The sequence below is a fragment of the Balearica regulorum genome, chromosome 4, assembly GCF_011004875.1.
Source record: "Balearica regulorum gibbericeps isolate bBalReg1 chromosome 4, bBalReg1.pri, whole genome shotgun sequence".
Taxonomy (NCBI): Eukaryota; Metazoa; Chordata; class Aves; order Gruiformes; family Gruidae; genus Balearica; species Balearica regulorum.
In genome coordinates this window covers 53347368-53359763 of record NC_046187.1, presented here as the reverse complement: position 1 = coordinate 53359763, position 12396 = coordinate 53347368, and the positions used below count along the sequence as shown (strand labels likewise).

The 12396-nt window shown below is 35.5% G+C and overlaps 1 protein-coding gene across 10 annotated transcripts in view; it reads right to left on the bottom strand.

The window, feature by feature from the left end:
- Window positions 1–12396, bottom strand: part of FRYL (FRY like transcription coactivator) — a 173987-nt gene that overhangs the window by 78368 nt on the left and 83223 nt on the right. For all 10 annotated transcript variants that reach the window (XM_075752198.1, XM_075752199.1, XM_075752193.1 and 7 more), the window contains 8 exons: window positions 10295–10434; window positions 9748–9844; window positions 7754–7833; window positions 7172–7252; window positions 6579–6747; window positions 5860–5952; window positions 2735–2833; window positions 1132–1233 (listed from right to left, as the gene is read on the bottom strand). In XM_075752198.1, coding sequence (XP_075608313.1) covers window positions 1132–1233; window positions 2735–2833; window positions 5860–5952; window positions 6579–6747; window positions 7172–7252; window positions 7754–7833; window positions 9748–9844; window positions 10295–10434 — 861 coding nt within the window. The remainder of the gene's footprint in view (window positions 1–1131; window positions 1234–2734; window positions 2834–5859; window positions 5953–6578; window positions 6748–7171; window positions 7253–7753; window positions 7834–9747; window positions 9845–10294; window positions 10435–12396) is intronic.

The following is a 12396-nucleotide window of genomic DNA, read 5'->3' as shown; positions in this document are numbered from 1 at the left end:
GAAAACTAAGTAAAATATAAAATGCATGCTCAGCAACTACCAGTTAAACTGACTGGCATTTATAGTTTTAATACATCCATTATCAGCAATGGACATTATGCCAGAAAAAAGCAACTCCTAGATTGTAAGAATTTTTTTAAAAGCTTGAAAAACAAAAGCAAAAGCAGCCTCCATAAGCAAAATAAACAACAAAACAAAAATAAAGGCAAATATTGCAAAAGAATTGCAAACGTTAGATGAAAAATATACAAAAACCCAACAAGCAACAGAAAAGTGTGAAAGATGTCATGAAAACAAAATGACCCTTCAAAAACAATCCAAGCAGCTAAACCTGTTTCCTCCTGACTTCATGATAGTTTATATATTTTACTAATAAGCTTTGGAACTGTCACTCATACCTAACCAGAATGAATATTGTGAAGGCAGATCAAGGAACTTATTAAAATTATCAAAATCAATACATTAGGCAAAATCATGAACTATATTAATCAAAATTAAGGAAAGAACATGTACAACAATTAATGCTACAAGAAATTCACTAAAACTAATACCCAGTTTCTACGTATCATGATCTCTTTATCAATCAACTCATGTTTACAGTCCTATCAACTGAAGCTATGAGTTAAAGGGACACTGTAATTTTTACTTGGAAAATATATATCACAGGCTGTAGATAAAAATCTCTTTCCTGGACCCCCAATTCATTTTCTATTCCTTCAACAAGTGAACAAGAGAGAGAAGTTTTGCAATTACTATACATTCTACTTAGAGGAGTGGATAAGCCACTTATTTTCTCACATGTAATTTGCACGTGAAGAATTACAGTTTGTACTTTCTCTGGCATAAATACCATTTAATTAGCAGATACTTCTCCTCCTGCAGATTTTACTCAATAAAACTGATGGTCCCCCAAGGGAGCCACATCTATTTCCTGCATTACATAGCATCACAAAAACCTACTACTAAGTTTAATACTAACGGAGACTTAAGACATTTAATTAAAAAAAAAAAATCACAGTGTCCTTTTAAACAGCAAAATATTCATTGTTTGTTTGGCACAAGAATGCTGAGAACATATTGGAATAAATACTATTGATTTGTGATAGTTCCTGAATTGGAAAGAAGTCTTACCTTTAGATGTGACAAACAGTTCTGCAGGAAAACGTGCCAGTTATTTAAAAAAAACTGTTTCTGACTGACACACAACAGGCAGGTGATCAATGGATACAAAGCCTATGAGTAGGGGGGAAAAAGAATCGATCAAATTGCTCTTTGCAGACCTCCCAAGTCTTGTACATTGAGAATGAGACACACAGTCTGTTCTTGCCTCTCGCTGTTTTAGCATTGCATGGCAGCCTTTCCCCCGCACTAGGGCACGCATGCCAGGCATGGTATCCTGCGTATAACCTATGAGCTCATGGTGTAAGAGCAGGGCAGCGGGACCATGGTGGTGCTCATCCCGTAGTAAGGCCTGATCTCAACATCTGCGAGCAGATCTCACTCTTCCTACAAGATTCACTCTTTCCCTGCAACCACGTGATTCAATTCATGGGTTCCCACAGGCTGGGAGAGGGAACTGCTTCCATGAAGAACAGTCAGGGAAAACATCATCGATTCAGCAAAACCTGAGGCAAACTTTAGGTTGTCAGAAACGTTACTTCTCCTCAAGGTCTACTTTCAATAAGGAACGAAGAACAATTTAATAAAGTCTATGAATATGCAGACTAGCGTAACTTTGTTTTGCTTTAGTAACATAAGATTTGTTTAAATGCCACATACTTTAACAGAATACATAATAGTGATTAATACCAAATCGGACTGCAGATTATCTTGTTATAGAGCAAAATTAAAGAATGAGCATGAATAGGTAAGTTGTAAAGTTGATGTAACAATGTTTCTGACTTCATAAGTGACATTGTGAATACTAACATCATGTACTTTACATTATTCTTATATAAGGAGTTTAACCATGTACAATGAGATATGCTTTATATGCTCAGAAAGTAAAGCTCGTCGCTAACACAAAAGTGAGGATAAATCATTTTCAATTCACTTGCATTTACTGAATATGCCAACTGTAATGCAAAATCTAGCTCTACATTTCCAGCAAAGTGAAGTGAATCAACTTGAAACACAACTGCTATGGTCATCGAAAAATTACCAAACACTGCATTAATAAGAGATTTAAATCCTTGCTAAGATGCAGTCTTAGGGGAAAAGTTAAGATGTGGTCTCAAGGGGAAATAAACCCACAGATATTTATATTCAAGAAAGATAATTTAAAATATTGGAAAAAAGAAAAACAAAATGTATGAGGAGAGGAGAAAACAGGCAGAGCAGGGCTATTAACAGGCTGTTATTTTGCTGGAAAAATCTTGTCTGACACTTCTACCTTTTAATTAAACATAATTTAAATATACAGACTCCCTGAATGCAAGTTCTTTTTAGAAGAGACATTAGGTTACATAACTCTGTGCTAACACCCACTGAAATAATAAAAAACAAGCATTGATTTCAAGACAATCTCACAAGTGAGATAACAGAGCATGTATCTTGCACAAAGAAACAAATAAAAATCAGAACAAGTGTACATACACAGTGTAAATTTAATTATACTTGAACTGAGGAGTTAAGATTTAAATTAATACAGCTGTTAGCTTTCCCTCCTATAATGTACTAGCTTAAAAGTCTAAGATGAGCAAAATGGAGAAGTTGAAATATTTCTTTAAAATACCAGTGAATGCTTCTTTCTTGAACTCAATTCAAAGGTAGTCTGATAAAGCATCTCCACAAAATTTTTCAAACATGGCACATTCACTTCATTTTTAACAGCCTATTAAAAAAATACACACATAAATGGGTTTAAAAATTTATACAGAAGGCAATTTAAATGTACATTAAAATGTCCATGAATTCAAGAACATTCAAAAGTTAAATCTCACATTAGGTGAGTATTTGAGTGTATTTACTGGAAGTATAAACAGAAGAAATCATGTCATACACTATACCCATACAGTTAAAAAACACAAAACAAACCCAAAACCTATTAAAAAATCCATGATTTTAAGAATGGGGCCTGCATTCCATACTTAAAGAAGAAAAAGTATTTGCCACCAACTAATAAATAAAAACTACACTGAAACTCCTTAAAAGTACAATTTCAGATATTTAGAAAAATAATCCCCATAACTTTTTCACTGTTCCTCTCTTCAACACTCCCCTTTTCTTTTACGTCCTCTGGTTCTGAAAACTGGAAACTTAGGAAACAATACACAGGATTACCAGCTAACCAACCACATCAGTGGTCTTTGTTCAGCTTTCAGAATTAATGAAATGGATACATAGAACCCTACACCATTTTTACAACTCTGTCCCTGCATACAGGACAGACTTCCTTCCACAAACCAGGCAGCTACTTTCATCAAAACCTCTGCAAGTCTCTCAGGCTTCTCTCTGGATACCTGTGGTGATCAGTTTAAACATTATTCTCAACCTACTGTTTTATACTGTGTTTCTGCTTTACTTATCAAATTGGGGGGTGGGGGGTGGGGTTGTGGGGTGTGTTGAAGAGGGGGTTGGCTTTTCTGGAAGAGATCCTCTATACTCATTTCCCTGTAAGGTGATTGTTAGTTTTTATTATTCAAAATTAATAAAAGATATGTTATGTCCACCTTGCTAAGAACACTGAAAATATTCATAATGGGGAAGTATAAAAAATAATGTATAATGTCTCTGTAATGTGTACAAATCCAAAATGAAAAAACTGAGAAAATAATTACATTTTAAATCACTTCCTACATACCCCCAAATTATTTATGTTTTGCTATTCTCAAGCTGTAAGTTGATGAGTACCCTGACAGCTCCACATGATATATTAGTCAGTTGTTGCCAGCACCACACTTGGTTTGGGATATAACCTTGGGCTTACAGATCAGCCTTAACTTCCCCGTTGTAAAATACGCTGTCATCCGTCATACCTGCAGGGTCCAAATCAGGTCATATTTTTAAAAATGCCTGAATGACTAAGCAAAAGAATGACATTAAAGAAGTCACAATGCCGAAACCCAATAGCTTCCTTGCTTAAGCAATTTTCTGTATCCAAGATACAGAAAAACCTAGATTCAGTTCCTTCATCTGCTTCAGAAAGATTCAAACTTGCATCTCACATCTTCCAAGAGAATGACTAACCCTCTCAACTGCATCTCAATCTGGGACAGGGCTCTTTGCTTCTATTTAAGAAGCTCCATTTGCATGGAATGATTAGAGACTCAATGAGTCAGAAGGAAAGATCAAGCCTCCCTCGCCAAGCGTTTAAAACGCTGATTCAGGCTATGCTTGTAGGAAGCGATCCACACACCACCACACAGGCTCTCTGCACAGCCGGTGTGCGTGCCTGCGTGGTTACCACCAGATAATCCCAATTCCCCAATGCTGCTTCTGCCTTGTTACTGTACATGCCGTTTTCACTGTATTTAAATTGTGATTTTGCGAACTAATATTTGTGTTTACCTAAATGCTAAGTACTTTCACAATGCATTCCCACTCCAACTGCTGAGCAACTATGGCATTCAGAACGACACATGCATTCACTTTGAAACAGGACAAGTAATTCGTTTCTAGAAAAGTATAAATATGCCCATGTAAGATCAAGACTTCAGTCAATAAACAGCTACTACTAACACCACCTCTATGTGGTCATGCCTTAAGAAGAAAGATTTCCTCCTCCTTCATTTTTTTTAAAAAACACCCAAGATTGAGACCAGGGAAGGGAGAGAAGCATTTCCCCATGTCTCAGGGCAAGGCAGACTGAAAGAGGATGCAGAATTCCGAGACATTTAGCTTTTCCTACAAGCTTGCTTGGATGGGATCCTCAGCCAGTGTGCTAGTCTTTGTATATCCCATTCTACAAAATGGGATCTATATGTCTCAGTTCTCCATATATAGCAAGACATGCCCCTATAATTAGGTGTAACACGGAGCCATGACCTGCCATTCTTCAGGACAGCATGCTGAACACACTGTGAACCAGCATTTGCTAATACAACCATCATTTTAGACAACAGTCACAGCAAGTATCCATCTTACTACAAGGAAACTTTCTGAGCTTGTGGTGAATGGTCAATTTGAGGTTGAGCTGCCGTAACTTCTTCTTGACCTGTTGACCAAGGTTTACACAACGGAGTGAAGCGGCCTGGGAGGAAGGGGGAGAGCCTGTCCTAACCGAAAGCATTCTCACAAGGAGCATTACAGGCCCTGTACGTCCAACACTGTGATGATATCGAGGTTTTTTATTTGTTCGTGGCTGCTAAGTAAAATTTCTGGCTTTAGATGTAAAATATGTACAGGAGGTGACTGACTGCTCTTCCACTTCAAGGATTGCATCTAGTGGACACTCACCTCTATGAACAATTTTTATTTAATTAGCCAAAACCTACATTCTTCCTTCTTGCATAGGAGTTCACACTCTCCCTATCAGACTGTAAAAATTTTACATATCTCAGTTTATTCTAGAAAGAACTTAACAAGTTTCAGCTAATAAAGAAAAGTCAAAGGAACTTTTGTGTAAACAAATATTAAAACAAGTATATTTCAAATTTTTAGAGCAAGTATAAGTGCGCTGGGGACAAAAGGCTCTAGAAAACAGACAATTTAAGAAGCTCAGGGAAAAAAAAAGGTTGAAAACTAGCTAATCACACTGACACATTTCCCTTTAAAAGGTTATGTAGGTGCTCATAATTTACTTACATCTTTTTGAATCTGTAAAAATGTAATAGTATGAGGTTTAATGGAAGCAATTTTAATAATGAGAGCCTAATTGAAAGTGAGGGAAATAGTGGGGGAAAAAATAAAAATACTTACAGCAGCCACAGGGATGAGAATTTCCACAAACAAACCAGCAAGTGCATGTTTTATATCTTTATCTTTTACTTCCAGGAAGTATTGAGCACATTCCTTAGTAAGGAAGCATTAGAAAAATACTTAGAAAAAAGATGACAAATGTCACTATGCAATAAAAACTACTAGCAGTATCACACTCAAGACTGAGATCAATGTCAATGGCTGTTAAATAACTCTAATAAAATTTACAACCAAGTTGCAATAACTTCAGTTACTGTGGAACGGATGAGTTAAGACAATTTTTAATCCACAATCAAGAGAAGCAAACAAAGAGATTTTAAGTCTCTCTGAAAATTAACTGAAGAGTTTTTTTAAACAAAAGTGTTTCTTGACATCTAGGCTGTTAAAGATGTATCAAGTAACTTTTTTTTTAACTTACTGCTTTCATAAAGAAAGAAAATTATTTGATTGCTACCCATTTTCATTTAGTCTTGAATAAATTCATGTATTACAGGTTTGTCACATTACTGAGACAATTGAGAATGGGTTCTCATTATGCTAGGTACTCACGAACTGCAGAGAAAAAAATGATTCATACCTCTGAGAACTTAGGAACCAAACAGAAAAGGATGAAGGACGACACATAAGTAGAGTGAGTGACTGATCACAGCAAGCATCATTGTAGCTTCATGACTTAATCAAAATTGTGCTCATTTCAATTTTCTGTAATATTCATTTACCTGCATGAACTGAAAGGATGCTTCAAAATCCTCCACGGGATACATCTTTACTCGAAAAAACTTCATTCCCATAATCAAACTGATGATACTTTGTACTACATGAGGACTCTGTTCTTTTTGTCTCAGTTCCTTTAATTCAGTGACAAACTTCTTCCTAACAGCTTGAAACCTGAACAAGGGATATAGATGGCAGTTATTTGCATTCTTAGTTACTTTTATATGATGTCTATAATTTTGAACCTATTTCTTTAGTCTGTTAATGATAACAGCACATACAGTACAAGGAACACAGGCAAGATGAATCCTGATACTTAAAATCTAGGCATTTAAGAGTACCTATGATGATCAGCACATTAGAATATGCTCATTAACTGAACAACAACTATTGACTGATACCAGGCCTCCTTGCCCTGCACCTACAAGTTGACAGCAAAGCAATTCAATATTGCACTAAACATGCCAGACTATACCTGACTTCACTTGACACTTAAGGGATTAGTTATTGGGGTCATTAATCAATGCTGCTGTATTAAATAGTCTCTAAGTCGACTCATTTTTCCCCAAATGCAAGAAGAGTCAGAGACTGAACTTACTTTGATTGAGCAAGAACCCCTGTCACTTCTGCATATAAGTCTGCAATAATATGCACATTCCCAGTGTTGGTTCCTGAATACCTAAAGAGGAAAAAAAAAAAGGAAAAAAAAGAAGAAAAAAAAAGGTGTTAAATATAACTTTGTTCTTCTAAACTCCAAACATGTTCTCAATTACAAATAAAAAGTTTGTTCCATAGCAATGTGGACTATTACCATAAAACCAATGATGGTCAAGCATAAAATGCATGGCTGATATTTAAAGTGATGTAGTTTAATGGAGCAGACATTAAGAGGCATATTCTGCACAGGAAGTTTATGATAGTTACCTGAACTCAAACTTGTCTTACTCTGGCTAGCTAGGCAAATCATTCTGTATATTCTAAGCAAAATAAACTCAGCATTATATTGAACACAGCTGTGTTCTTTCCAGATAGGTTTTCAGTTTAAAGATATTAATTAGTGTTTGTTATCAGGTGTTGTCACTAGCATGTTACATGTGAGGCAAAGGAGAAACAATCACAACAATCAAGTACAGGCTGGTAATACACACAAAATATTTTAATGTACACAAGTGAAACTTACCCTTCCTTATGTTTAAAGTGCTTAAAAGCCAAGTTTAGAACTTCATGTACTAAAGGATCTGGCACCGGATGAACAGGTATCTGAAATGCAGATATCGTTTATATGTATGTAACTATGCATGTATACATACACATATGTCTGTATGAAGTAAATAAACAGTACTGTGAGATGCTCTGTAGAAATCTCTCCCAACACTGTCAAAGGACACATCCTTTGTTGGCATACGATATCAAGTTACTTCTGCAATATATGAACATTTACACAACCTATATTGACATTCTCTTAAATTATTTTGCATAGTGGCTTCTAGGGATTAAATTAATAATAAAAGAAACAACAGTAATGTAAGTGCCATGAATTTGTCCTCAAAATTTATCGGACTGTTAAACATGCATCCTTCTACCTTGTGTAGCGTTACTATTACAGATTTAACCTCAAAATGCAATTCGCCTAAATATAAAGCAAGTCAAAACCAAAAAGTAAGAATGCAGAAGAGCTTACCATCTCTATTTCAGACTTTCGCAAATGAAAGCGGTCAATACATATAAAAATCTTCCTAGCAATAAGTAACAATTTGGTGAGAAACTAAAACCAAACAGTGTTTAGAAGGCCCTTTTTTACTGAGGTTTTCTTTGACATCATTGCTTTTCTCAGGTTTAAAAGAAAATATTTGCTTAAAAAATCAAATGTATTCTTTAAAAAAAGCACTATATATAATTATGAAGTCATATCATCTTTAAAATTTAAAAGGAATTTAGGTTGGGACCAGGATAACCCTACTTAATATTACTGCTTAAGAGTGATTAAGATTTTCACTAAAATATATTACAAGAAAAGATTACTGTCTTGTCTACAGAAAGTGCAGCACTTGCTGCTTGAGAACTTCATACTCTTCTGCATCAAGAAAGCTATATGTCCAATAACTTCCAGTTACTGGAACTGGCTATTTACATGCATATTCATACAATGAGTAATATGTAGTCATTTAAGCAAAAAATTTTTGTTCCTACATAAGTCATGTTTGTCACCCTCTCTCCAGTTGCTCTGCACACATTGTAGAAAGGGCTGGATCATACCCTTTGCACCCTCTAAAACCAATTTCTAAGAATTAAACAATGATAGGGTTCACAGGAAGACAGATGTAACATTAATGTAAATACATTTAGTGATAAAAAGCCATCCTTTCTGCACTTTGTTTCTGCCTAATTGCAGACTGGTCAGTAGTGTCTCAGAGAGGGATAGGCAGCACTTTTGTTTTACTGTCTTCATTTTTCCCTGTATCACAAACATGCCATACACAACCACATAAACATAAATCACCTACAAATTAAACCATAGTTCTTGCTTTTCTTAGTACAGAAAGCCATTTAGTTTTCATGTATCTATACATAAAACACATAAATTACTTAAGTATTTGAAACATGAAGTTTGCTCAAGTTTGCTTCATGTTTCAAACCCTTTCTTACAGTAATCTTTTGCTTCTGTCAAAAAATTCAAGAAATAAATGCCACTGCTTGAAGCCAAACTCTATCCTCTTGTCCATATACCAAAGCAAACTTTGTATTAACAGAAATTGTGCATGTGACATCATCTAGCACTACACTATAAGGCAAAATTACATACACTTTCTTATTATTTTTAAGTGACATTTTAATCTTGTCATTCAATGATTTCACATTTTATTTCAAAAATGTTTAAGCAGACAAAAGGCACTGAATATAAATAAAATGTTATTTTTTACAGTTTTGCTTTTTGCAGTACATCAGCAGCTTTGACTTAGTGGATCCAAGACACGTGAACTGAGACAATGCAAGCATGTAAAGAAAAGATAGGAGAGGCCAAAGGCTTTATGCAACTCAAGAGTATAATTACAGCCTTGCATATGCTCATCATATATATGCTCCAGTTTTTAATCTAAAAATTTAAAGATGATGATCAAAACTGACATTAAAACCAAAATATTGAAAGAAGTTTGTCAAAGCAAAAGATCTTACCTGTTTTAGAACCTCTATTAAAACTAAACAAAAAATGAAATCTACAGCTAAGTCCCTCCTTTCAAGTAGATAATCTCTTTCACGTTGTTGGTCATCCCTAAAATAAGAAATCAAGAACACACGTATCATACACAAGACTGAACACAAATATTGCAGAGAAGGAGTATACATGTCTTTCGTGCAATCATTGTTACACATGTGTAGAAAATGGATGGTTAGAGAAACTTTTGGGTTTGATGCAGCACTGACATCTTGCCCGCTCCTGAAAGGGTCTACAAGAACCAAAACAATTCAAAAAGGGGACAAACTAGCTTGGAATTATCAGCATCTAACCTCCTCCTGTACATCAATCCCCAAATCATTAAGTCACTTCACGCAGACCATCTACACAAGTTAAATACACTACCTCAAAGAAGCCCACGCTCCTCCTACACAGATTTAGGTCATGACAGATCCGAATACAAAATACTTGTCAAAAAATTACAAAGCACGCATTTTCTCACAAGAAAGCACACAAAACTCAGACTTTTGCAAGAAAAACTCTTACCCCTTTGATTTTGTGCTAGACCGAGGTCTATATTCGTAAGATTCATCTTCTGTTCCATTTTGACGCCTGTACCAGTCAAACAAGGTGCGTAATAAGGAGGGGAGACAGTGCTCTGCTACTGAGCTCATAGAGCTTATCAACTGGGAAACAAAAAAAAAAGAAAAATAGTTTAGCATGATAAAGCAATCTAAAAATCCTAGAATTATGATCATTCTTTCAAATTGTTTTTTAGTGTGAAAAACTGTGTGTCATATAATTTTACAAAGTGGCAACTTTCTGTATCATTTTCACCTAGGAGAATTACTGTAAATATGACACACTAAGTCAATTATTATGATAAATTTAAGCAAAGTGTTCCGAAGTTCACGGGGATCACCAAACCCTGAATTTATATGGATAACCTATAAAAAAAATAATTGAGAAAACAGCAGAGATTTTAGGATGTCCCTGAATGTTGCCATTATATATCTCTGAGGTATATGTACCTTTACATTACAAGTAAGAGGTAACCCTCCAAAACTGAGTAAGTATGTAACCTTCAAAACCATGTTTCTTTGGTTATTATACAAACAAAAATAAGCGCCTTTTGGGTATTCTAATCTACTTTGAATACATTTGACTGGTCTAGATCTCAAGCTCTATGTACTTGCAACATAACTCCCCCATCTACTGCTCTCTTTTCAGAAAACCCATATGATTTGTAAACTTATCCATGAAACTGTGGCAGTAGAAACGGTTATAGAAGGAAGACTTTAACATGCTATGAAACTTAAATTCTCTAGGCTTCCTTTAACCTAAACTTTAACAGAACTCATCAGTGCCCGAGCTCTGAGAGGAGAACAACTGGCGAAAGACAGCATAAAGCAGCTGGAAAGTCCCTGCCAGGAGGCAGCAGGGAGCAAGCCCATCCCCAAAGCACTGACTGGAAAAGGAGAGTTACCACGTTGCTCACTGATGCCATACATTAATTACCTCTTGCATCTTTCAAATAAAAGGTTTCAACAGAAGCCATCCTCATGCTGTAACTTATCTGTTATTCACTATTCCGGAAAACCAAGATAAGATCAGTGCCATTATTTCTTTGTCCTAATTTGAAGCACCTTGGTTTTTCAGGTTTGGGGAAAGGACAGGGGCAGGTTTCCATATGGAAACCTCAGGAGGACCTCTTTCAGCCATCTGAATACTTTACTCAACTTGTTAACCAGTCAGCTATTCAAGTCACAAGAAGTATGTAGTACTCTTGACTCTCTGAAAAATTGCTTAATTATATAAACAAGTGGATAAACTTCCTCAAAATAAGTAAAATCATATTCTTATTCTGTAAGTTCATAAAATTTTAAATCCCAGTATACAATACAAACTACATATATTCCAAATCTGAACCGGAACTAGGTTTCATCAAGAAATTTTTACTAGAATGAGATTACTTTTTTCTTATTATTATTGTCTGTCAATAGACCACTCACTAAAAAGGGATTCAGTAGAAAAACTAGGCACACCTGCTGCAAGAGGGGCACACATGTTGAGCTAACTGCACAAAAAGATGAAGGCAGTTATGGCAGGCAACACAAAACCATATGAAGTCTTTTTAACACAGAAAAGAAACAGAACCTAGAAATACTCTTTAGGCTTCCTATAATGCCTTGCATCTCAGAACAAAGGCTAAATTTTGAGAAAACCTTCACTCTTATACACACTGAAATCTTTATGACTTGCTTTGGAAACTAAGGATGTTGTACGCCTGTTCCTTGTGCACCAATATCCATACAAAACAAATACCCAGTCAACCAACCAATATGCATACACAAACAACTTTGAGAAGTGGACAGTAAAAACCAGCTCAATTTTACCACTGTAAAGTTCCATTGTGATTTGAAATGAAGCAGTGCATGATGAAAAGGAAGACATACAAATTAAAATGTTGCTTAAGAGAATTTTCTGATGTGGCAGTGGCCGGACAAACTTGCTTGGAAAAAAAACAATAGCGAAAACTTGTGAAAAGGGAGAGTAGAAGAAGAAAGAAAAACTACGAGGAAATTTTAGACACTTGTGGGCTACTATTAAAATTATAATCCTTCAGTAAGAGAAAGCATCAGAAAAAA